The sequence below is a fragment of the Planococcus citri genome, chromosome 2 (assembly GCF_950023065.1).
Source record: "Planococcus citri chromosome 2, ihPlaCitr1.1, whole genome shotgun sequence".
Taxonomy (NCBI): Eukaryota; Metazoa; Arthropoda; class Insecta; order Hemiptera; family Pseudococcidae; genus Planococcus; species Planococcus citri.
Window position 1 is genome coordinate 45,663,247 of NC_088678.1, and position 22,980 is coordinate 45,686,226.

The following is a 22,980-nucleotide window of genomic DNA, read 5'->3' on the forward strand; positions in this document are numbered from 1 at the left end:
TTCACCTCAATGAAAATTATAATATTTAATCATCTTCGAATAAAACTCAATTTACATAATGAATTGAATAATACATGATTCATAGTACATATTATTGTTATTAATGTTAAAATGAGATTCTAAATAATAGGTATATGAAAAAGTAAGCATAAATATTCTCGAAGTGTACGTAGATTTACAGCAGACGTATTTTTGATTTTTTGAAACTAAAAGAAAAATGAATGAAGCTTTTTGTACTGGGTTCCTTATAATTAGAATTTATCTAGGTACAATAGAGATGGTTGAAAAGTATTAATTCACAAAAGCGGTTACAGAACATTGGTTCAATTAATCTTCATTATATAAATACACTCGATACAGTCAAACACAATCTAAAATTTTGTCACGATAATAAATATCGCGTCTACATTGAAGAACATAAATAGTGAAAAATGGATTACTTAAATCTAATATGGGATCTGCCAGGTATAAGAATGCGCATATTTTATAACAAATATGAGCAAACTAGAATATTTTCGTTTAGATGTCACACATAAAACAAAAATAATTTTGATCCGTAACACATTTTTTTCTTCTTCACAATTCAAATTCTAAACCTGGAAACCATTAGAGGAACCAGTTTTGGCAGTGCAAAACTATTCAAACTCGTAGAAAAAAAGAAAAACAAACGAGGAATTTCTCAAATTTACAAAAGAAGATAGGAAAAAATCGAAATCACTAATTTAAATTTGGAACTAGAATTGAAAACAAAATATTTTTAATAATAAGATTAACTATCATATAAAAAACATTCCCTCGAAATCTCTCTTACAGGCCAATAAATATACCGAAATTAATCGGTATCGTTATCATTTTCTTCGGCCGAAGATTCTTCAGCGGGTTTATCGGCTTTTTTGGGTCTGCCTCGGCCACGTGAGCCTGACGAACTAGATTTCGCCTACAAAAGTAAAATCATAATTAATACCGAATCCATTTTTTCCAAGCTGGACAGAAAACTACTAACCGCTTTTGGTTTATTTAGACCTTTGGGACGGCCACGACCACGTTTAGTTGCTGGTGCATCTTCATCAGTTTTGGTTTCTTTTTTTTCAACAGGGGCCTTCTTCTTTTTTGACTCTTTGACAGAAGTCTACAAATTTATAATCGGTTAATTGGCGGGAAATTACGTACGATTAAATTACTTTTAATTTGAAATTACACCAACATTATTCGTTTCGGCTGCAGCTTTTGCGGGCCTTCCTCGTTTCCTTGTACCTGCTGAGTCTGACATTGTGAATAGGGATTATATATATACCGGTGAAACGATGAACACCTGGAACAAAATCATACGAATTCATTAAAACATCGTTGATGCATATGTACGTCCCCGATTACTATTCTTTGAAAAAAAAAAAATTCATATATATTTATAGAACAATGCTCAAAATTCATTCAATTGTTCATTTCCGAAATTTAGGTGCAAATCATAGGCACTTCACTTTTCAAAATGAATACCTATTAATTCAAATGCATGCAAATTGAGGGTAAAATTTTAAATTCAGCATAAACAATTATTTTAGTTCTAACGTACAAGAAATCAACGTTAAATACGAGATATTCCAAATTGATTTCGAATATCGTAGCAATAATTCATAATGAAATTCAAAATTTTAATGAAAACCCTCATAATAATTGAAATCTAAGCCGGCAGACGCCATCTGTATAAACCATAAATAACAGTAAATTAATAATAGAACAAAATACAACGCAAAACCAGCAAACATACGATTAATGAGATAACAAAATGATTCAGTTACCTGAGAAAATATCTAATTAATTAAAAATACTGATGCAAAGAAGCTATTAATAAACAAAAATTCCACCAAAAGGACAAAAAACAAACGAAAAACGAATTAATGCGCGTTGGAACGATTGTTTGAAGCGTAAACACACAACAAAAAATAACGCAATGTGACCATGTGAGGTATTTTTATCTCCGAAATGACCATTCGGAATTTTTAAATCGCGAAGTTGACTCGTTAATTTCACAAAATTTTCGTTGGAAAAATAAAATTTTCAAAGGTGCGTATTATTAAATAGAAAGTTTTCAAGTTTGATGCAATTTGCTCATTAAATTCATTGAAAATATTCGTGATTCAAATTGCATCAGTGTTACCAAATATAAAGTAAAATCTCAGAATCGAACTTTTTATTAACCTTGAGGAAATTCAATAATATAACAACCATAAGCGTCATAAAAATCGAACAAATCGAGTTGAAAATCCTTATTATTAACAATCCCTGCAAATGGTTTTTAAAATCTTATATTTGAGGAAAGGTAGGACTTTTTGAGAGTTGAGACTTGAGATTGAGATTCATGGATTCATCGATCATTAAAAATGTAGGTACATACTTTTTTCGACCGGACGTACTTATTTCCATTGAAAAAATATTTAATTCGGATTTGTTAAGAAACTTTTTCGAGGTTACTTAGTACATAACGAATGTTCTAAATAAAATTTCTCATGTTCTTAGTTTGTTGAAAAATTTAAATTTAATTCTCATAATCAGAGCAACAAATCTATATGGCAATAATTGTACAGAAACAAAAATGTGCATGCAAAAGAAGTATTGAAAATGAAATAAGGAATCTAGATTAAAACTTGAATTACTTTTCACTTTTGACATTTCTTGGGAAATTATTTCTGATGAAAGGTCTTATGTGGGACATGGAATTCAACATACGAGATTACGAGTATTTTAATGAAAAAGAAAATGATTGTTGAAACGGTTAAAGGCTGTTTTCTACAGAAACTTGGCAAAATGTGTACCTATTTCACGAACAATTTATGAAAAAAGTTTTCCGAGTATGATTTTGAAATGCGATTTGAAGAAAAAACGATGCACGTGGTTGGTTCTCAAACATCAAATTCAAAATCATGTTCAAAATTTTCCATATGCCAATAGAGTTCATAGTAGATCTAGATCAAAATATTCACATTTTCTTTTCTGGTATTTTTTTTTTCAAATGTGAGTTACAATTTTACACTTAATGTTTGAAAAGAACATAACACCAGTTACTTCATCATTATACTTTCTCAACAAAATACAAGCACAGGAGCAAAACCAAAATTTTTTTCCAAGTCTTCAAATTTCAATTTCACATTTGCTTCATCTTGAAACGAAAATACATGACTTGAATTTTACGGAAAATGATTTTAAAAACATGAAATCGCTGAAACTGAAAAACCCAAATTACAGCATTTTTTTTTAGATATTATGCAGCAAAGGAACCAAATCAAAAGAATTTTATAACTTTGTAGACAAATACTCAGCTCCCTTTTCGACTTATTTAACATTTGTTTTATCTCTATCTCAACACGAAATATATATGACGTGAATTTTAATTGAAATTATATTTACTTAAAAAAACAGTACAAATATATTGCGTGTGCATTCAATGTTTACATTCAATCGAAAAAATTCACTCGCGCGAAATCTACCGCACAATAAATAATAATTTCAACAGTTAACAGGCACAACACAATCCACAATTCTAAGTGCTACATACGTTAATAGTAAAATTATAAATATAATTAACAAATTAGAAGGAAAGTATAAGATCTCAAGAATTTAGAAAACTGTCAAGCAACGCGAATTGCTTATATACATAAACATGGTTATAAGAAAATCGAGAGCAGAATTTACACATCAAAAAAAGGAAGTATTCAACGAAGACTAATTTAAAAATCAACAAAATATATAAAAAAAATTAGCGATCCCCAACACCGGCCGGCTAATTGAAAGCATCGACAATTTCATTTTAATTTCAAAAACTCGATATTCTATAAATCAATGAATAATACCTGTATTATGTTAACGCTAATAACAGCTTCCAGAACAAAACGAATAATAAATTAAATTAAAGGAATAAATACGCGTACAATTAATTAAAAAATATTACAAAAAAATTACAACGTAAAAATTTTTTAAATTAAAAACCTGTAAACATAAGTAAGGCACAAACTCAGTGCATCCGTATAATAAAAATTTTAAAATTTCAGCTATAACACAAGTCACTTATACACTAGGTATGACAAATAGTATACTCTGATTGGTGGATAACGAAAACTGCGTGCGCAACTTCTCCGCGGAGAAGTTGTGCACTCTGTTTCGTTTTTAGAAATTACTTTTGATAGGTATCTGTGTAAAATAATAAATAAATAAATAAATAATCGTATGAGTATTTCGTAATAATTATGTACTATACAAATATTATACAAAATTGTTCGTATATTTTAAAACAACCACGCTGTCAAAACTCAAGACCCGTAAGACAAAAATTTTAAAAGTTCGAGCGAGAATTTTTTTAAATAGGTAGGTATTATAATAAAATGAATTAAAAATAGTACCTACGTTCTGCAAAGCCAATAAATAAATAAACAAAACAGCTCAGCTGTCTGTTATCAAAATTTTTAACTGATTAGAGAGAGACTTGAAAATCTTGAAAATTTGGAAGGGAAAAATTCGAAAAAGTTCAAGTATTTCTCCGACGAGAAAAAAGTATACTTATGAAATTATATGTTAAAATCCTTAGTTCCCTTCAGAGCTCAAAACGAAGTATTTCAAGCAAGATATTCTACCAACATTTTTAAATTACGAGAAAAAATACTGATAGTGATAAGACGATTGAAAACCCTTCGCATACTCTCATAGTAACACTCTTGTAAAATATTATCCTCAAAGTAGATCTTGAATTCTAATGGATTCTCCAATTCCTGTTCAACTTATAAATAAACACCAATAATATTAGAACATAATTTGAAACATAACTTTAAATTGAAACAGATTACATAATTATTTTATTTATTTTGGAAATTTCAAACACAATCGTTAATTCGAAATCAAAATCCAACAATTATACAAGTTTGTTATCACAAAATGTTCACCATAACAAGAAAATCATCGTATGTACTTTAGGAAAAAAAATAGAAAATAAAGAACTATCATACTGTTACCAAATGTCGCTTCCTAATTTTTAAATTACAAAACGAAGAATTGACAGTTGTAACGTTTTCTTCTTTGTGAACGATATTCCATTGCGTAAAGTACTAATTCCATTTGGTAACAATATTTACTAAATAAAACCTTACACATAGAAAAAAAAAAAAAAAAAAAAGTACATATAACACTGACTCGCATAATTAAATAACTAAAATGGACCAGAATATTAAATAGTAAAGTGACCGTATTTTACGTAAACAAAAATGGCAAGAAATATTGCTTTCGATTTATAAGACGTTTTTAAATCGAAAATATTTTCCGAAGTGAAATTATGGTGTGTCTAGTTGATTGAATTTGCTTGCAAGACTAGAGTATCACATCCATCTATCTCAACATCGGATTTTTATGTAAAAGTTCACATGTGAACTTCAACTAAAAATGATTGGATCATTTGTAAAGTCATGCCATAAGATGTTAAAAAACAAAACATGATGTTCTTTTGAGATAATTCGTAACGAGAATTCTTTAAAGAACGTAATGTTTACGTAATAAAGTCACTATTCGCCCTCAATCTAAAAAAACACTAACAAATACATCTACTGAATAACTCGAAATTCCTATAGGCGTGTTTGCTTTCATTACTGTCAACACATTTTCGTTTCGTTAAATTTTTTAATAATTCAAAAAAAAATGAAAGACATTACAAAATAAGTGAAAAAGAAAGTTTTTTCTTTTTTCAACACAAAAAGCGACATTTATCGTGTAGACAGTAATTATCAAGCATTTTGAAAAATCCGATTGATATATATTCCGACATCTCAACCGAGACCGTAAAATAACGCGAAAAAAACCAAACGCACTCTCACTCTTCTCGGTGATAAAAATAATAATTTTTTGAACATGAACTTTCAATTCAAATCAAAGAACGAAAAAAAATTGCGGAACGAAATCCAGCCGCGATTTATTCTTAGCCCTGCTTTTCACGAAAGTTCACAATTTATATGTAATTTACAATTAATGACTTCAGTTAACGTTCAATTACACGACAAAAATTCATGCAAAGCTTTCAAATGTAAAATTATTATAAAACGATCCCTAAGTTCTTCCTATTTATAGAAAAATTATTACATACGGTATTTAAGAAACAACCCACTATTCACTTACAGAATTATTAAGCCTGACTGAAGATCGGTTCATGCCGCACTAAATTACGAAACTCGGTTAGACGATGGATTCGAACGTATCAATAGATTGAAAAACTTCGGTATAAAATCTTTTACGAACATAAGAAAAAAATAACAAAAAAAAAAAAGTACAAAAAGCAGCGTATATAAGGATAAAATAAAAATTTGTTAAATTAGACACGTCGCGATGTCTAATCAAACGCAGTCTGTTATAGATTTTGATATATTAAAAATGACCTCTTGACCTTTTGAAAAAATCAGGTTTGTCCGTATAACATAAAATACAAATAAAAATATTCGTTTGGTAACGCAACAAATAATCGAAAAATTCGTATGAAAGCATATTCTGCAATCATTGGATTTTTTTTTTGATCACATATTCTTGAAGTTTATATGATCGCGTTTCAAATTACATCCTATCAGTCAGTTGCCACAGGGGTAAGGTAAAATTTCACTACCTCGGGAACACTTCGATATTGGTTCTACGCTTTAAAAAAATACTATAACTAACATGCTAATTACAATAAAACTGACAACCAAACTTCCAATTATCCACACCCTCGACATTCACCATCGAACCTAAATTTTCCTTCTGAAATTGTTTTCGTTACGATTACGAAGTTCCTAAAATGTAATGATATTCTTAAAATTAAGCGAATAAGTTGATTTTAATATTATCTAGTTTACAACTGAACAGGAAATCCATATGTTTTATCCGAAGGAACTATTTTCTGTTAACATTCTGTAAAAAAGGTAAAAAAAAACAAAACATAAACGTGTCAATATTCCGAGTATAAATAATATTTCTTGTACTATATTAGCTACATACTGATTCGAAGGATGACAATTTTCTTAGAATCTTCTGATTCGTCTATACCCACACTCTTGATATAATTCTCTGATAAGACTTGCATACACGATTTTACTGGGTCTTCTCTATAGCTTTGATGAGATCTTCGTTTGGATATGTTTTTAAAATCTGCAGAATACGAATTTTAATAATTACTTGATCGAAATATGACGTAGAATATACATTAACTCGATGTATCAAAACTTTACCTAATTCGCAGCCGTCTGAATTGATCAAATCGGATGGTCTAAAATCCTCGGTAAGAAATTGAGCAAGAGATTTCTTCAGACCAAGCGGCATCTCGTATTTTTTTAAGCATAGTAACAGCCAACATGCCTTACATCGGAGATTGGAAAGTGCATCTTTTTTTGACCTTGGAGTTCCATTTTTTGGAACTGTTTCTGATATAACGCAATTTTCCGCACCTAAACTCAATAATAGCACGTTAGATACGAACATCAGAAACCGGGTGCACCGGAACAAACGTAAGTTTACCTTTTTTAGCACACTTCAGAAGTACATGTTCTCTATTTTTAACATATAATATCATTGAACTAATGAATTTACGACACGGTTCGCAGCTATGCAGACCGAATTTACGTGTCTGTTTGATGAATTTATAATGTCGTTTTATTCCACATATAGCGCAAGTTATTACGCCGGATTCTGAAGCGTTTTTTATGGGATTTCCTCCATCTGTACATAAATAATACCGAACGTTAACCAGTTACGCCGCATCGACGATACGTATGTATCGCTTCGTTCAACTACAAGTTACGAGAAAACCTTTGAAGGATGGAAATAGTATCTATTTTTGCAAAACCATATGTAAGAACGTTGCGAAATTCGCGCGGAAAGAATCACCACAAAAGCATCTTACAGTGAGCGGGCTAAATGAAGACAGATTAATTGCACGTATACATAAAGATAACTTCGTACCTGAGTTATAATTTTTTTTCCAGCAGCTCCTTTTACGCCCAAATGACATTTTACTCATTTTGTTAGATTTATTGACGTTTTTGGATTTATTTGGTTGCATTGGTTCAGTGAAAATTATCAATGGGTAGCGAATGGTCGCAGAGTCACACAGTGTCCGGCAAAGTTATATTATTCATTTTGAAGAAAAATCGTCATTAGTTCGCGATCACTAATTTAACAACGAGCCATTGTAAAATAAAATAATGGAAACGCAAGAATTTCAACACAATTTACCTATAAACAATGTTGGGGATTTCTCCGACTCTCCGCCCATTCGTTTCGTTTCGTTGTTGGCCAGTGTTGCCAGATAATAGGGCAATAACCGCTGTGATAAAATTGCATACTCTTTGCCTTACAGGTCAATCGTCTTATCAGTGTCAAACATTCAAAATTTATACTTTTTAATTTTTAAAACGTGTTGAAAACGCAAATTTAGATATTCGAAATTGTGAGTACTTCAAAAAAGGGTGAAAAATCATCATCAATAGAACCTTACCCTTCAGTTTTGAGCAACAGACTTATAAAATCATTTTTTAACATCGACGTTATCAGTCATCAAATAAAAGTGTAACCGTAACTGTAACCGAACTCAAAAATAAAAATAAAAAAAAAATTTCGTTGTTATTGCGCGCAGAACTCGCAGAATTTCAAATATTTTTTAATATCCGATCATTCATGCATAAAAATTAAAATAATTTCTCATGCAGTCATCCTCATCCTGAGCTCATCTGATCTGACGATCTGAGAATCTGATTTACTAACGTAAATGAAGTGCAGTCACCTATGATGTCGGGAAAACATTGGTAAATTTCTGAGAAGACTTTCTTTCTCTAAGAATTCACTAGATAGAAAAATATAATTCATACGCATGATATTAGTAACTTCTTCAAAGACTCTATTTTCAACTCGCAACAAGACTACGACTACGATGAGCACAAAGTATGAATCACAATTTTGTTTGCTTTTGTGGCGAACATTATTCAAAATGATTTCAAAAATATTTCGGCATCACTTTTATACACACTTTTTTTGAACAGGTAGTAGTTGATGAAAGATCAATTATCGTAATTCCTGGATCAAATGTTCATCAAATGATTTTTCTTCAACGTTCGTCTGTCGCTATGTCTAGTTGCGCAAAGACCCAACTATACTATATTCAATTCTTCTGAAATTGATCCTAAAAACGAACTGAAAAAACTATTTACCATTTTCACTTTTTAAATCTTATTTTACTTTAGTTAGAAATTAATTTTGTTTTGATTCACATTTAAAAAATACGCGCGATTCAAAACGTTTCCTAATTATGAATTTTTCAAGGTAAGGTAATCGGTTTCACTATTATCGTTAAAAAATACATTGTTGATTGTTTTTCAAAATTACAAATCATTTAGGTATAAAATGTAGGTACATTTTTGGAAAACGAGTGAATTAAATACGAATAATCATCACTATACTACGATATTATATTTAACCATTCCATAGTACTTGAAAAATTAATTCTATTTTAATGACATGATAATTACAACCATTCAGTGTTATACTTCTGACAAAGTAGAAAGATTTACAGCCATAGAAAGACTTTGAGATGAAATTTAAATAAAAATAAAAATAACAAAAAATAAGGCACTTTATGCTAAACTTAATTTAATGAATGACTAGTAAAAATTAATTCATAATCCTTCATTTGGAAAAGGAAAAATGAACACATGTAAAATTTGTGATACGCAGCTTAGTTTTCAAAGTCATCTCAAATAATGCATCAGCATCGCCGAAATTACTTCGAATATTCTTTTTTGGAAGACAAAATGATAAGAAAAAAATAATCCAAGGGGTTACCAACTTGACTATCTCAATCTGTTCATCAATGAATCGTTGTCTTCGTTAGTACTGATCGAATTATAATCCTAAAACAAAGGTTATGATTATAATTATACAGCTGTTGATTTTTTTTCGACCAGTAACACAGCATCACAGAAAGCAAACCTATTCAACATTAATGTATTTACATTTTCTTTACCTGAGACTTTTGAGAGATGTCACTTTGATCTGGGTTCAATAATTCAGATTCCCAATCATCTTCATCATTTGGATCAAAAGTATATAATGGTATCAAACGATGTCGTAACTCCCTCAATCTTCTTTCTTTGATGAACCATTTGATCTGAAAATAGTTTCAATTATCAGATACAATTCGTAGAGCAAAAACATAAAAAATCAACAGTGATAATATTTTGAAAAAATAATAAAACACATTACCACGCTCATAATTATTATCATTAGAAGGACTACCACAATGATAATAACAATTACGAGGAAGAAGCTGGACGAATTTTGATTTTTCTCAGTGTTAATATCATCCGTGCCATTTCGATTAGCATTTCGGGGGGTAAATGATGGCATTGATGGCATAGTACAGAAACTGAAAACATTTCCAACCATTATGGAGTATGAACATATGATGCATTAAGCTAAACTATGCATGTAAAATATAATATAATCGATTGACTGTAGCAAAGCTGTAGTTCATCTGATTATATTTACCTTGAATAAAAGCTGCATCAGTTGTTCTTGTTACTCAATCAACACTTTGATATTCAACGGTGAAAGGACGGCATAAAATACGTTTGAATGGCATGGAACGGAAAAATAAAACGATGCGAATATAATTAGTATGTTTTCACGCTTCAACTCATAAACTTTCAATTTTAACTAAACTTGCACTACTTGCACTTATTTTTACTTTTTTACCTTTACCATGAGATATTATCATCAAGTCAAAATGAAATCGCAATTATGTGTGTGTGTAGTCAGGTCACATGTGTGCTCTACAACTTCAACTACAACTACTACAGTCTACATACGTAATTTGTGATAAGAAAAAAAAACAAGCTTCGGGCATCGGGAATCGAGTTGGATTCGGAACTGTTCGGTTTGATCATGTAAACGCCGACTGGCGAGTGGCGATAATTTTCGTCTGTCAAAACACTAGTTTGAATTTTCCTATCAGATTTTTGATTTTTCACTTAATTTAGTTAATTTAAGTTATTCCAGTTTCTAAATTGACAAATGTTCAGTACGGTTCAGTTTCCTTTTTTGCATAAATAATCATTTTGTAATAAGTATTCAATTTTTGCATGTGAGAATCGCCTCGCGCTAATGGTCGAGAAAAGTTCATAAAAACTGCAAACATAGTTCATCTACAATAGTGAAGAAGTAACGCACATTTTCGAACAGTAATACATACATAACTTGCATAAGTATTTGATGAGAATATCAATTGTTCCACAGTAATTGTTATTACTGCAGTTTTCATACCTATTCGTCATTTTTGTAGAGAATATAGGTACACTGCTAAAAAAGAAATGAACCCGAACTACTTTCGATCCAAACTACCCAAATTCAAAACATATGCTCATCCGGCAGATCAACAGGTAATTTTCATCGAGTGTCTTTTGAATTTGTAGTGCGTTTATGCAGCGATCTGTTTATATTTCAATTATTTATAGAATCAAAAAACCAGCATGGCTAATTACCGAGAAATTATTCCAAACAGAAAACTAACGGTAAATTCTAAGCTTTGAGATTTTCATTTTCCATAGTACCTATAATATTTCATAATATTTTCTTTAATTCTTAAATAGGTGAAGAGAGGCGTGTTTCCTTACGCAATTCACGCTAATCCAGTTTCAAAACAAGAGGTATTTGGAAAGGACCAACATCTTTCAAATGATCAGAACGATAGGTAGGTATTGTACCTCATTTTTAGTTGGAAAGGTGTACTCGAATGTTTACTAAATAAAATTTTCTAGGAAAAGAGAAGAGATGAAAATTGCAGGTTACTCTGTTGAATGCTTATTATCTTTCCGTACAGCGCACCTACTTAAACCTTGTTTTTCCACAGTTTTCAGAAGCAGAAAAATGTTTTCAATTTATTTAATGAGAAAAATCCTAGTGGAGAACCACTATTCGAAAACAAAACTAAACCAGCAGCATCGACTGGATTTTTTGGATCGAATACACAGCGGCAGGCAACTCCAATTCCATCAAAATCGAAGAATCCAGGAAACGAAGATGTAACCCTTTCGAGTTCCAGTAACACCACGAAGATTAATAAGAAAGTTTTATTAGATCAGTATCTTACGGAACAGTACAACGCCGTTGTTAAAGCCAAGTATGCATTATTTCTTTCGAGTTTTTTTCCTTCATGTATAAGATACTGCAACGTTCCGTGACGTAGTGTTAGTCGATTTGTATCCTTTCTATTTTTAGGAGGCTTGTTCGTTCTTCGTATACATTGCTCTTCTAATCAAAACACGTACATTTTACTTACCGTGAAATTATCTTTTATCAAAAATGAGAAATTTCCATTACTTTTCTTCAACAAAATAATGAATTCAAATATCAAGTCGAATACGAGTACATTTTTCTATTTGTATTTTTACAGAAATTCTTCCACTACTCGACATAAATTCATGAATTTTGATGCTCAGGAGGCGTTTCAAATTTGTACGTACAAACGAATCGGTGAAGTTATGAATGAATCGATAATCACAGCTAGTTCGAGATTCAAATGCTCCTTAGGTACGTCGTTCTCTTTTAAATTGTTAAATTCTGAACTTCAGGTACAATTTACTCAAATATTTACAGAACTGACGTCAAAAATTCGAAAGAACTTGTGCAAACTACACATAGAAAGGTAATTGATCCAACATTTCGAAAATTAGACTTTATAGGTGACATTTTGAAAAGACGCACTCTTGTTCACTTAATTTTTAGAAAAAATGAACAAAATTTGGAAGAAACTCGTGCAGAGTTTCCCGACTGCCCAGCTGATAAATGCGAACCTGCTACTCATAAAGAAAATCGACCTCGTGAAAATGTGTTCGCCTCCTCTCCCAATAACGTATTTCCGGAGAAAAAACGTGCAAAAAATGAAAATAAAATGGACTTCAGAAATGGCGGATTTCGATTTGATGATTCAACTATCGAAAATGATAGGCTATCGTATTGGAAAGGAAACAATATGCGTAATCAACTAAACGGAGGAAATGATAGAAATTATCAACGTTCTCCTCGTCTATTTGGTGTGCCGGAAAAAAGCAATGGTTATAATCTGACACCTTCGTCACCGCCAAATATTAATCGTAATTTTGAAAAAGAACTACGTACGCCAGTTTTTTTGGGAAAAGCGCATAATCGCGATAATAAAAATATACCTTTATCGCCAACCCGCGGAGGAAACTTTTCACCGAACGATCATTTGGAGTCTGGATGTAAAGCTGTAAATAGTCCAACGTTATTCTTCAGTGATACAGTTGATTCTCCAATTACTCCGAAAAATGATGAGAATATGAATGCGACGATGCCTGCCAATAACAAGATGTTTTCTTTGGATTCTGCTGTTTGTTAGTATCACTATCAATGACTTCAAACGTTTCTATCAAATTTTCGAAAAATTTTGTTGCTAATTAGGTATACGTTATGTTACAGTCAAGAGAAAGTTTAGCCCGGAATTAGCTAATCCTATCGAAATTTTGAAATGCTCTCGCAGAAAATCAAAGTCGAATAAAAAGAAAACGCCGCGGGAGAAAATAATTACACCTAATCCTTCGTATTCTGATTCGACTTGTCATGGCGCTCGTTTCAAACATTACAATGGATATCGTGATGAAAAGTTTCTTACAAGACGTTATAAATATTCTAAGTTTAATTTAAACGAAGGAAAATATTTTTCATAACTCTATGAATGGAGGTAGCCTAGTTGTTATGATGTTTAAATTGTTCCAATTTCATTTTTGGTTTTATAATATCAGTGTACCTATCTATATGAATGTACTTATCCGTAATTGAGTATAAAATACAATAATGTTAAAAAATCTAACAAAGATGCATGTCAACAGTCAAACATCTACTGTTGAATTCTATGCCGCTGATAAAGATATCGGTTGTTCAACGATTATTGTTCCTGTGTTATGCGATAGTACTATTTTAGTCTTTAGATTAGTTTGTGTTCTAGTACATAGAAGAATATTTTGTTATTTTTGTGTTCAAGTTTTGAGTGAATCTAAAATGTATTCGAAAATATTATTTAGTGTTTTATTGCTCGGTAGTTTGGACTTAATTGGTGAGTCACAAACAGTGCGATTATAGTTTATTTTAATGGTACAAATCTCTATTTAGAAGTACTCGTACCTACCCGTAGTTATTATTTCTCTTTGCTCCCTTAATACGTTTAATTTGTATAATTTCAAATTAATCTGAGACTATGTTCTATACAGAATGGGATAAAAGCACGATAAAAGGGAAGGTGTAGGTAGGTACTAGGTACATATAGTGTTACACCAAATTCGCGCAATTTTTGTTCTGTAAAATGAGCTCACTAGATGAGTGCAGACTGGTTACCAATTTGTGTGCTTTTCCCATTAAAATATTTTTTACGGGTAGATTACAATCCAAAAACAATTCCCCTTCATCCTATCTTAAATAGGAAAGTAACTATGACCATGCGCCAATACTTCTTGTATGTGAACAATTCCAAAGAGATTTCAAGTCAATATCTGTGTAGGGATTTTTTTTTCAAGTCAGGGTATACCTTACTCAAAATTTCCACTTCGAATAAAAATATTTCAAAGGTTTGTTTGACCATCCATGAGAACTAAAAATACGATTTTGACAACAGGGTTACCTACAACGCGATGCCAGAGTACCTACGAACATAGTAAGTAAGTAGGTACGAGGTACGTATTTTGTTTTTGAATACGTTCACTCGTAGACGACAGGCGCGGCGTATGTAGGTACCCACTACCTAATTTATATTTTTAGCTTTTCGTGTCTATGCGCTAGTGCCTAGTTTGGTATAAAAGAACTGAATTTTATTTTTCCTTGTTATAGTAGATGCTGTATTTTCTCAATGCCCTGCAGTCAGTCTTTCACATGGAAAAATTCGATATTTAAACCGTGGAAAAAAAATAAGATTTACCTGTTTCAGACCTTATACTTTAATTGGTAACCCCAGATTGGATTGCAGAGATGGCGAGTGGAACGGCGCACCTCCTGTTTGTGCAAGTGAGTGCATCGAACGAACACGGGGTTTCTCCAATATTTTCTTAGTTAATACCTATTTTTACAGGTAAAAATTGTGACTCATTGCCAAAACTTCATCACGGAAAAATTACTTACTATAATGATAGAGCTGTAGCAAAAATACAGTGCGATCCGGATTTTACCTTGATAGGACCTTCTGATTTACATTGCGAAGTGCAAGGGTGGAATGACACTACTATTCCTGAATGTCTCGGTGAATTTTTTTCTTTAGATACCTATCTATTCAAGGGAAATTGTTCGAGATTCGTAAGCGCTAAATTAATATGTTTATATTATTTTTAGCAAACTCGGTTCGTCAATTTGGAAGCTGTCAGTTCGAATCTAATCAAACGCAGCAATGTAAATGGATTTCCAAGAGCGGTCTTTTCAACTGGACCGTAATGTCATCAGATCCTAAAGATAACAGTCATATGCCACCGGATAGTTTTCCAGCTCGTGATCATACATCGTTATCAAATTCTTCTGGTATTTTCAGAGTACACTCGTGATCAGTCATTTCTTGCGTATTTTTCATTTTCTCATACTCTGCGAATTTTTACCTATAGGTCACTTTTTATACTTGGAAGGTTTATTTGCACCAACGAAAGCGTGGTTGCAGATGATGGATACAAAGAATGCACCTGCTAGGTATATATCACCATTGTTACCACCGATTGATGATGAAGAATCATACTGTTTGATTTTTTATTTGTATGCAAATGGAACCCATGCTGGTAAACTACCCCATAATTTATCTTACTATCCCACCTAACTACACCTAACAATGAGTACCTAGTTAGTCTACATTAAATTTTAAAACATTTTTCGACATCTCGGCATATAAAACGATATATAACTAATGCAACTATTGCAGGAATCATTGAAGTGTCTGCGAATGGAGACAGTCTTTGGAAAAGTAATGGCAGTCTAGGAACGGAATGGAATAAAATCAAGCTTCCATTACATAACCGAACAACTCAATTTCGTGTAATTTATTATCTGAGTTAGCATATAATCTTTTTTAATTAGTTCGTTTTGACACATCCACAATTTTTAAATTACTTATGAAATTCAATTTCTGATTTACCGACGATAGATAGGCACTTATTTTCCACTTTTCCCCAAATATAGGTACCTACTTATTTATGACATTTCAATCTTCAACTTTTTTTCCAGATAACCATCGCAGGAAAAGGAGAATTAGGACAGTACACCAAAACAGCTATCGATGATTTGAGAATCGCCGAAGGAGAAGAATGTCAAGATGAAAATCATCAAAGTAACTATCATTCATTTAAGTTGCAGTTTATTTTATTTTTCGTACTTACAATTTTCAACTGGACTTGGAACATTACAATTTTATTTTGATACGTGAATTTTTCGATGATTTAATTTTACAGCAGAAGAGTCGACAGATGACGTGGTTCAAACAAGTACAAGCGAGGCACCCGTTCGTGTAACTGCAATAATTGAAAATACTTTGGAAACTGAGCGCAGCAACGAGCTAAAAAATCACCTACTCAGCTTCACCACTTCCCCGCCACACGAGTCAAATAAATCAATCGTTATAACTACTCCAAGTACTTCAGTGTCAATCTCTACAACCGAATTGAATTTCGATAGCAATAATTTAACTGTTGATAATTACACCGGAACTTCTACTCGCCCAATTAATAAGAATGACATATCTGAGGAATCAAATGCTCCCTCAAAAGCCGAAGAAATTCCAACGACTACTAGCAGTTACGAAATTTTAATGACGGAAAATAATTTGGTTTATCACGGTCTAGATGAAAATAAAAGTAACGATAGCAATAACATCATAGTGGAGGAAGAAGTTCACAACTATTCTCCAAAGTACCATGAAAACAATAATGAATTACACACAGAAATTTCCACTACTACATTACCACCTGCCATGAAGCGAGAATTTCAAAGAGTAAATCAAGCTATATTAAGTGATCTATCTGCTCTTCAGCAATTCAATTTAACGAAAGAAAATTCTGGAGTGACTGAAGTATTAATTACAAAAACCACTCACTCGACTACAGTTTCAAATGATGCCGTCGTAGAATCGAATGATGCGAAATACGAATATGATCAAGAGGAAGATAATCGCCGAGATGAAATATATCACGAAGGAAACGATCCCCATCATTCTGAAAACACTGAGAATGTTCTGGAAAATAGCCACCATCAAAATGAAATTAATAACGATTCGCCATACTCGAATAAAAGTAATGCGCAAGTTTATTTTACTAATTTTAAAGTTAATATTTTTGATTTTTATGTTTCCGTTTTTTTTCTACGTTTCCACAGGTAGTACAGATCAAATAATTAGCAACAAAATATTCTGGGCAATCTTGATAGCCATTACCTGTGTAATGTTGTTGGTGGTCATCTCAAGTTATAAAAGATATCGCAACAAGAATACAGGAAAAGATGATAGTTTCATGCAATTTATAAAAGATGATAGCGGTAAGAGGGGTTCATCTCGTGGTAAAAAAGATGATATTTTGATGATGAAAATGAACTGCAAACCTCAAAAGTAATTTCATTCACCTACCTCTGTTTTTTTTGTCTGGAAGTTGTTGTGATGACTTAGGAATCCATTTTTAATTTTTTTGTTCTATACGAATTTCGAATTTTGAAAAATTTACTCGTAAACCAACAACCCTTACATTTTAAATTTGCGAAGCAAATAGCATCAATCGACGCTGCTTATCAGGTTCGTAAAATCAAAATAAACATGTTTTTGTTACGATGTGATTTATGCAATTTTTTTCTGGCTTTGATTGGTTGTAAGAAATCAAAACAATTTTAACAGAAAATGCCAACCAACTGTAATTGGTGGAAATAGTATCAAAACATCAAATTTTGTATCATTTTAATTTTTTATAAATTTTAGCACATTTTTTACTGCAGAAATTTAATAATACGAAGAGGTGAGAAACTTTCAATTCAAGTCTTAGGGCCTATACTCAACGTTATGAATACGAATAATAATAATTAAGTACTTATCAATTCAGTCATCATCAAGACAGATTCAACCATCAAAATGTAATTTGAGTAGATGATGAGTAAGATTGTGTGTACAATGTACATGTACTGTACAGTATACATCATTTGTACCTATTGTGCTTGCGTACATATTAGATAAGAAAACGCTAGGTACCTATTTATCCACCATGATTTATACTTAGTTTATTTTCAATCGTGATACCATTGTAAAAATTAACATAATATGAGTAAAACCATTAAGTGGGTACATAGAAATAATAATAAATAACATGGCAGTTTCCATCATCTGCTGAAATAATAACCGCCAAGTTGTTGTGGCAATATTAAACCAGAGGTTGTAAAGATAGGTCTCTTAGGTTTATCAAATATATTATCAGCTGAGTTTTTTTCCCCATTACGTCTAATCTGTTTCAGCTCTTCCATATTGAATGAATGCATTCTAATGAAGATGTAATACAATAATTCTACAATGCTCAGTATACTTGCTCCCAAAAATAATCCTACAGTTCCTCCAACAGACACTGTAAAAAATACAGAGTAATTAATGCCATTCATCGTCAGGAAATTTCGAATATGGAATAATTCACTGCATTTATATACTCACCAACTAAATCTAATCGAGTTCGAACCACGTTTCTTTTATACCTTTCATTCGGTAACCTATCCAAGCCGATGCTTATTTTGGTACCAAATGTTGCTCCAGTAACATGCTTTGTCCTGCATAAAATTGGAAAAATTAAGAAAAATTTGTTCCCATGAAAAATGAAAAGTTTTTGACATAAAATTGACCTAAATATATTTACATTTGAATATCTGATAATATTATATTGTATTCTGGTTCATTGCAACTTGATATACAACGACATTCCACTCCTAATTTTTTTAAATCTTGCAATCTTAAAGCTCTGAGTGTTTCTGTAACAAAAAAAAAAAAAAAAAAAAAAAAACATATCTGCCTTGTTCGTGCAACTCAACCTATTGAAAGCAATAGAAATTGAGCTCGGATGGGATTACTTACGAATACAAATCTCTATCTATCGATTTATTCGGATTTCTAACGGTAGGTAGGTATCCCTAAAATACTTATTCCATATTTATCTTGTGAATTTGAAATCATAATAAGTAAGTATTTTTATATGAATATAGATGAGTAGGTAGATTTAAGTATGCAAAATATGCTAGCAATAATCTTGCTGTTATCCATCGATATGGAAATAATCATGTAGGAACAATTTTATATGTAGTAGGTAGGTAGGTCTAGGTATGGCAATGAGATAGGCATTCGTAGGCCTACTCATACAAACCTGCGTAATATGTTAAACATCCCAATCCTGCAACTCCACAAGTCGGCGTTTTTCTCTCTGAAATGTTAAAACAACTCCATCAATAATTGCTCGTTGACATACGCATAAAATTATTTTCATTTCAATGCTCAAAATCGATGGATTCATTTTAAAGCTTTTTGAAAAACAAGAAGACACTCTGCTGTTTTTTACTTGGAAATATAAAAATGAAGAATTCGTTAAAGAAACCAAGTAGGTATTGCTTTCGGTTTATTTACTTTGATCAATTGAATTCTTTCTAGTATGAAGGAAGCCGTTCATTCAAAATTTAGAATTATTCAAGAATTGGTGATAAATTGTGTTTATGATGACAGTATACCTATTCAATTGAACGTTTAATGGGAAAGTTACTGAAATTGTATTTTTTACGTATAGGTATTTCAACGTATTTTGAAAAGTTCAGGATACGAAATACGATTTGGTTTTTTGAAACAGCACACGTATGTGGCAAACAGAAAAAACATATAATGTTGCATTTTACAGTTTTAGTTATTTTATCAGTCGTTAATGTTTCTTTGATTTCAAGCAAGAAAACTGATATGGCCATGATATTAAGCCCATCAGAAGCTGTAAAGGAGTATTCAAAAACAAAATTTGATTTATTTCACAATCCGATGACAGTATGTAAGTATCCAATAGGTACATGGGTGCATTTTATCCACTTATTAATTTTGCAATAATAGAATGTGTAAAGTAAGTATACTTATGTACTATACACCAAAGTAAAAATGGCAGTCTAATTACATAAAATGATTTTTTTGTCTTGTTCGTTGGAATTTGAAAAAAAAACTCTCGCGTTTATCTTGTGAAATTTATCAATGAAGGTGTGTAGGGTGTATAGGTAGACTAAACTTACTTGATAGGCAAGTATTTTGGTTCATATTATCATCAATGTGTATAATGTTTCAGTTTGGAGACTTGGATTGGAACCAACGTGTATGCATTTTAAGAGAACAATCCGCACAATTTGCATAAAAATTTATCGCAGAATAAAAGAGAAATTGGATCTGATAAAGCTGGACGAAAAAAGTAATAATTTTGACTACGGATGTTACAAATTCAGAATTAAAGATGAAAAGGGTGCTGATCAGATGCAACGAGTTAACCGCTGCCCATTCGCATTGAAGGAGAAGGAGCAGGGCGAATCAAATATTTTCATATCTCACTGTTTCACCAAGTCCAACAGTTATTTCTTGTATGCAGCGAAAGAGGTTACTAAAAAAGCGATGAGAGTGAAAAATGCGGACGTGAAAGATGCTAAAATCATCGCACTTGTAACTGCTGATGAAAAAGCGACGTGGGTTTTGGAAAAACCTCCCGACTTTTAATAATTCGCGCGATTGGTTTAATTTTGAATTTAATGGAACATTAACAATAAAAGCTGTCGTGTATATTCGAGAGGTGAAGTTACTTACCCTTATTTTTGTATGGAATATAATGTGAGGTACAATTACACAATGCCATTTGCGCTTTAGCTCGACAATTCACCACACAGGTAGAATAGCTGTAAAATTCGTAAGTGTCTAAGTAATTTTCTTCTGGTAATCGACAGTTTCTCTGTTCTACACCGACCAATGGTAAATTACGATCGTTTTCAATTTCCTTCACCTTAAATTCCAGACAGTTTTGAATCATAAAAATAAGAAGATGAAAAAGAGAAAAGCACCTACCAACGAAAAAATATTACTGAGGCAACCGATTCACTTACTTGAATTTTCATATTGTAAGTAGATCCCCAATTTAAAAGTGCTTTTTCGTCTTGCGGATGGTTAACATAAGGAACATCTTCGGTGGCGTGCACAAACACCTAAAAACAAGACTTATAGATAAGTACCTAACGAAGAATTTTGTAGGCAATTGAAGTAAGATTTTTACGGATGAAGATTTAATTACTTTAATCGATTCGTATGCTTCCAACTGCAAAGTACCAGGACCAGTTTTTCTGTTTGATACTAGTTTTGGCATGCTATTTTTTTTCCTTTTCAAGCATAATTTATTTTTAATTGAGAACAATCAAAAAGTACGCATTTTAATAATTCATATTTCTCGACTATATTAATTTTTCTGAGCAGAAGTAATGACCTTCCATAATCAAGTTAAAAATTCCTACCTACTGAGAATTGTGATAGATAAGGAGTTACTTTTTAAAATTGAAACAGCTGCCTTCTCTTAAGATTTGACTGACGTCATTCATCATAAAAATAAACATTAGTTCACATCCTAAACTAAAAACATCAGAATAATCAGAGGTCCCTAAAGCTAAATTTTCCTCTTGTCGTGCACATGAATGTGATGAGAAACAAAACACTGATAAAAATAGCCTTCCTATACTCCCGTTTTCTAAAGATTAGGCAAACATACACGCACGAACGCAGTAAGTATGTATAACAAAATACAGTAGGACTTTATTTCTGCCCAGCTCTGATCCCTGAAACATTCTGTATGTGCTTTTTAAATCTTACCTTTTCGTGTGTATAGAATTTATAGTATAACACAATCCATTTTCTGTAGGTAAAGGTAAGAAATTATCGCAACATTCAAATGGTTCGCCATTCCAAGTACACTTCTCAATGAGTTCTTCGCAATTTTCTCGTATCTGTTCAATCAAACATCATCGCATGAAATTTTTCGCAAATTTTTCACCTTGAAATGTGTATACTTTCTTTACCATCCCAATCAGTAGATCGAAATCCTCAGTGCAGTTCATGTCACCATTTATACAATGAGTAGAACAGGAGTAACAAGATCCATCAAAAAAAGCAATATCTCTGAGATAAAAATCCAAATTCATATCTCGATTCTTTCCGAATAGACTATAAAAATAATATCATCGAGTTAGAGGTGTAGTCTGAATACCTGGATAGGTAGGTTCATCGTTAAAATTTGAAAATGAAATCTTACTCATTTGCAACATCATAAAGCTTATCTGGAGATTCTTGTTCGCAAATAGATACCGCTGGAAAAGTAGTATTCCAGTCTAGATGATCCGTTTCCATGACAAAGCTTACTGCATTATTTCGAAAAGCGTACCAAGTTGCATTCAAATACATCCAAGTGTAAAATCCCGACAAGCAGCACACAGCTGTCCAAAATATTCTATTTTCGAAAAATGTTACTCAAGTTTATTCCGAGCGCTTTATTGGCAAATTAATTGCATGTTGCACTTATCTGTACAAAGATGAGTTACCTTTCTGTCCAATGACGATTTGGTTCTGTTATGTAACGAAATCCATGAATCGAACTATTTGTAATGTACTGCTTTATTCGAAACATGACAAAATTACGACCGCATAAAAGTACCACTTCTACATATTCTGCTGCAAAAAGAGTCTAATTTTTGAAAATTCATTCGTCTAATGTTGCGTGTTTCTAAATTTTATCACTGTGATGCCTAAAAGCTTTCTATTATACTTAGTTAACGACGTAAAAAAAGATATTTCGTCATGGATAAATTTTCCATTATCATTATCATTTGATCGATACATTAACCGCAATATAAAAACCACTGTCTATACACAAAGAAATGAAAAAACAACCA

General features: G+C 31.9%; 6 protein-coding genes across 10 annotated transcripts; 2 read left to right on the plus strand and 4 right to left on the minus strand.

The window, feature by feature from the left end:
* Positions 1–6: 6 nt before the first annotated feature.
* Positions 7–1,995, minus strand: D1 (D1 chromosomal protein). 2 transcript variants are annotated; one of them, XM_065350697.1, is made up of 4 exons: positions 1,797–1,995; positions 1,205–1,312; positions 1,004–1,129; positions 7–937 (listed from the first exon to the last, which is right to left on the minus strand). In XM_065350697.1, exons 2-4 carry the CDS (start codon positions 1,268–1,270, stop codon positions 833–835), a joined length of 297 nt encoding a protein of 98 aa, XP_065206769.1. In that variant the 5' UTR covers positions 1,271–1,312; positions 1,797–1,995; the 3' UTR covers positions 7–832. The 2 variants fall into 2 exon arrangements, with proteins under 2 accessions (XP_065206769.1, XP_065206770.1); XM_065350698.1 differs by lacking the exon at positions 1,797–1,995 and adding an exon at positions 1,571–1,716.
* Positions 1,996–4,828: 2,833 nt separating this feature from the next.
* Positions 4,829–8,279, minus strand: LOC135836093 (histone-lysine N-methyltransferase trithorax-like). The gene is made up of 5 exons (XM_065350692.1): positions 7,957–8,279; positions 7,513–7,713; positions 7,227–7,442; positions 6,997–7,146; positions 4,829–6,909 (listed from the first exon to the last, which is right to left on the minus strand). The coding sequence occupies exons 1-5, from the start codon at positions 8,054–8,056 to the stop codon at positions 6,902–6,904; spliced, it is 675 nt and encodes a 224-aa protein (XP_065206764.1). The 5' UTR covers positions 8,057–8,279; the 3' UTR covers positions 4,829–6,901.
* Positions 8,280–9,437: 1,158 nt separating this feature from the next.
* LOC135836095 (uncharacterized) lies at positions 9,438–10,881 on the minus strand. 3 transcript variants are annotated; one of them, XM_065350695.1, is made up of 5 exons: positions 10,744–10,881; positions 10,537–10,580; positions 10,252–10,414; positions 10,013–10,156; positions 9,438–9,899 (listed from the first exon to the last, which is right to left on the minus strand). In XM_065350695.1, the coding sequence occupies exons 3-5, from the start codon at positions 10,402–10,404 to the stop codon at positions 9,840–9,842; spliced, it is 357 nt and encodes a 118-aa protein (XP_065206767.1). In that variant the 5' UTR covers positions 10,405–10,414; positions 10,537–10,580; positions 10,744–10,881; the 3' UTR covers positions 9,438–9,839. The 3 variants fall into 3 exon arrangements, with proteins under 3 accessions (XP_065206767.1, XP_065206768.1, XP_065206766.1); XM_065350696.1 differs by having other exon boundaries at positions 10,750–10,873; XM_065350694.1 differs by having other exon boundaries at positions 10,537–10,828.
* A 121-nt stretch (positions 10,882–11,002) lies between these two features.
* Positions 11,003–14,082, plus strand: LOC135836086 (uncharacterized). Its single transcript, XM_065350682.1, has 9 exons — positions 11,003–11,208; positions 11,330–11,426; positions 11,502–11,558; positions 11,637–11,737; positions 11,897–12,166; positions 12,440–12,576; positions 12,643–12,691; positions 12,772–13,400; positions 13,486–14,082. Exons 2-9 carry the CDS (start codon positions 11,358–11,360, stop codon positions 13,731–13,733), a joined length of 1,560 nt encoding a protein of 519 aa, XP_065206754.1. The 5' UTR covers positions 11,003–11,208; positions 11,330–11,357; the 3' UTR covers positions 13,734–14,082.
* LOC135836084 (uncharacterized) lies at positions 13,861–18,493 on the plus strand. 2 transcript variants are annotated; one of them, XM_065350678.1, is made up of 9 exons: positions 13,861–14,119; positions 14,887–15,060; positions 15,125–15,292; positions 15,382–15,564; positions 15,645–15,812; positions 15,953–16,065; positions 16,255–16,357; positions 16,479–17,315; positions 17,398–18,493. In XM_065350678.1, exons 1-9 carry the CDS (start codon positions 13,861–13,863, stop codon positions 17,628–17,630), a joined length of 2,238 nt encoding a protein of 745 aa, XP_065206750.1. In that variant the 3' UTR covers positions 17,631–18,493. The 2 variants fall into 2 exon arrangements, with proteins under 2 accessions (XP_065206750.1, XP_065206751.1); XM_065350679.1 differs by having other exon boundaries at positions 14,890–15,060.
* LOC135834088 (sodium channel protein Nach-like) lies at positions 17,717–22,763 on the minus strand. The gene is made up of 11 exons (XM_065347924.1): positions 22,630–22,763; positions 22,344–22,538; positions 22,111–22,255; positions 21,905–22,038; positions 21,336–21,420; positions 21,151–21,249; positions 20,858–21,050; positions 19,924–20,009; positions 18,903–19,051; positions 18,704–18,816; positions 17,717–18,620 (listed from the first exon to the last, which is right to left on the minus strand). Exons 1-11 carry the CDS (start codon positions 22,713–22,715, stop codon positions 18,382–18,384), a joined length of 1,524 nt encoding a protein of 507 aa, XP_065203996.1. The 5' UTR covers positions 22,716–22,763; the 3' UTR covers positions 17,717–18,381.
* Positions 22,764–22,980: the final 217 nt, after the last annotated feature.

Bases quoted from the DNA above. Each gene is read 5' to 3' on its own strand.
- D1 (XM_065350697.1), bottom strand. From the start codon at position 1,270: ATGTCAGACTCAGCAGGTACAAGGAAACGAGGAAGGCCCGCAAAAGCT. The intron at 1,130-1,204 runs GTTGGTGTAATT...ATAAATTTGTAG, and splicing joins CTGCAGCCGAAACGAATAAT to ACTTCTGTCAAAGAGTCAAA. The intron at 938-1,003 runs GTTAGTAGTTTT...TTACTTTTGTAG, and splicing joins GTCTAAATAAACCAAAAGCG to GCGAAATCTAGTTCGTCAGG.
- LOC135834088 (XM_065347924.1), bottom strand. From the start codon at position 22,715: ATGTTTCGAATAAAGCAGTACATTACAAATAGTTCGATTCATGGATTT. The intron at 21,250-21,335 runs GTAATTAAATCT...TCTTGTTTTTAG, and splicing joins AAGCATACGAATCGATTAAA to GTGTTTGTGCACGCCACCGA. The intron at 18,817-18,902 runs GTAAATATATTT...AATTTTATGCAG, and splicing joins ATATTATCAGATATTCAAAT to GACAAAGCATGTTACTGGAG.
- LOC135836084 (XM_065350678.1), top strand. From the start codon at position 13,861: ATGTTAAAAAATCTAACAAAGATGCATGTCAACAGTCAAACATCTACT. The intron at 15,061-15,124 runs GTGAGTGCATCG...CTATTTTTACAG, and splicing joins CGCACCTCCTGTTTGTGCAA to GTAAAAATTGTGACTCATTG. The intron at 16,358-16,478 runs GTAACTATCATT...TTAATTTTACAG, and splicing joins TCAAGATGAAAATCATCAAA to CAGAAGAGTCGACAGATGAC.
- LOC135836093 (XM_065350692.1), bottom strand. From the start codon at position 8,056: ATGCAACCAAATAAATCCAAAAACGTCAATAAATCTAACAAAATGAGT. The intron at 7,443-7,512 runs GTAAACTTACGT...TATTGAGTTTAG, and splicing joins TCTGAAGTGTGCTAAAAAAG to GTGCGGAAAATTGCGTTATA. The intron at 7,147-7,226 runs GTAAAGTTTTGA...CGTATTCTGCAG, and splicing joins TTCAGACGGCTGCGAATTAG to ATTTTAAAAACATATCCAAA.
- LOC135836095 (XM_065350695.1), bottom strand. From the start codon at position 10,404: ATGCCATCAATGCCATCATTTACCCCCCGAAATGCTAATCGAAATGGC. The intron at 10,157-10,251 runs GTAATGTGTTTT...AACTATTTTCAG, and splicing joins TGATAATAATTATGAGCGTG to ATCAAATGGTTCATCAAAGA. The intron at 9,900-10,012 runs GTAAAGAAAATG...CCTTTGTTTTAG, and splicing joins ACATCTCTCAAAAGTCTCAG to GATTATAATTCGATCAGTAC.
- LOC135836086 (XM_065350682.1), top strand. From the start codon at position 11,358: ATGAACCCGAACTACTTTCGATCCAAACTACCCAAATTCAAAACATAT. The intron at 12,577-12,642 runs GTACGTCGTTCT...AAATATTTACAG, and splicing joins GAGATTCAAATGCTCCTTAG to AACTGACGTCAAAAATTCGA. The intron at 13,401-13,485 runs GTTAGTATCACT...GTTATGTTACAG, and splicing joins TTCTTTGGATTCTGCTGTTT to TCAAGAGAAAGTTTAGCCCG.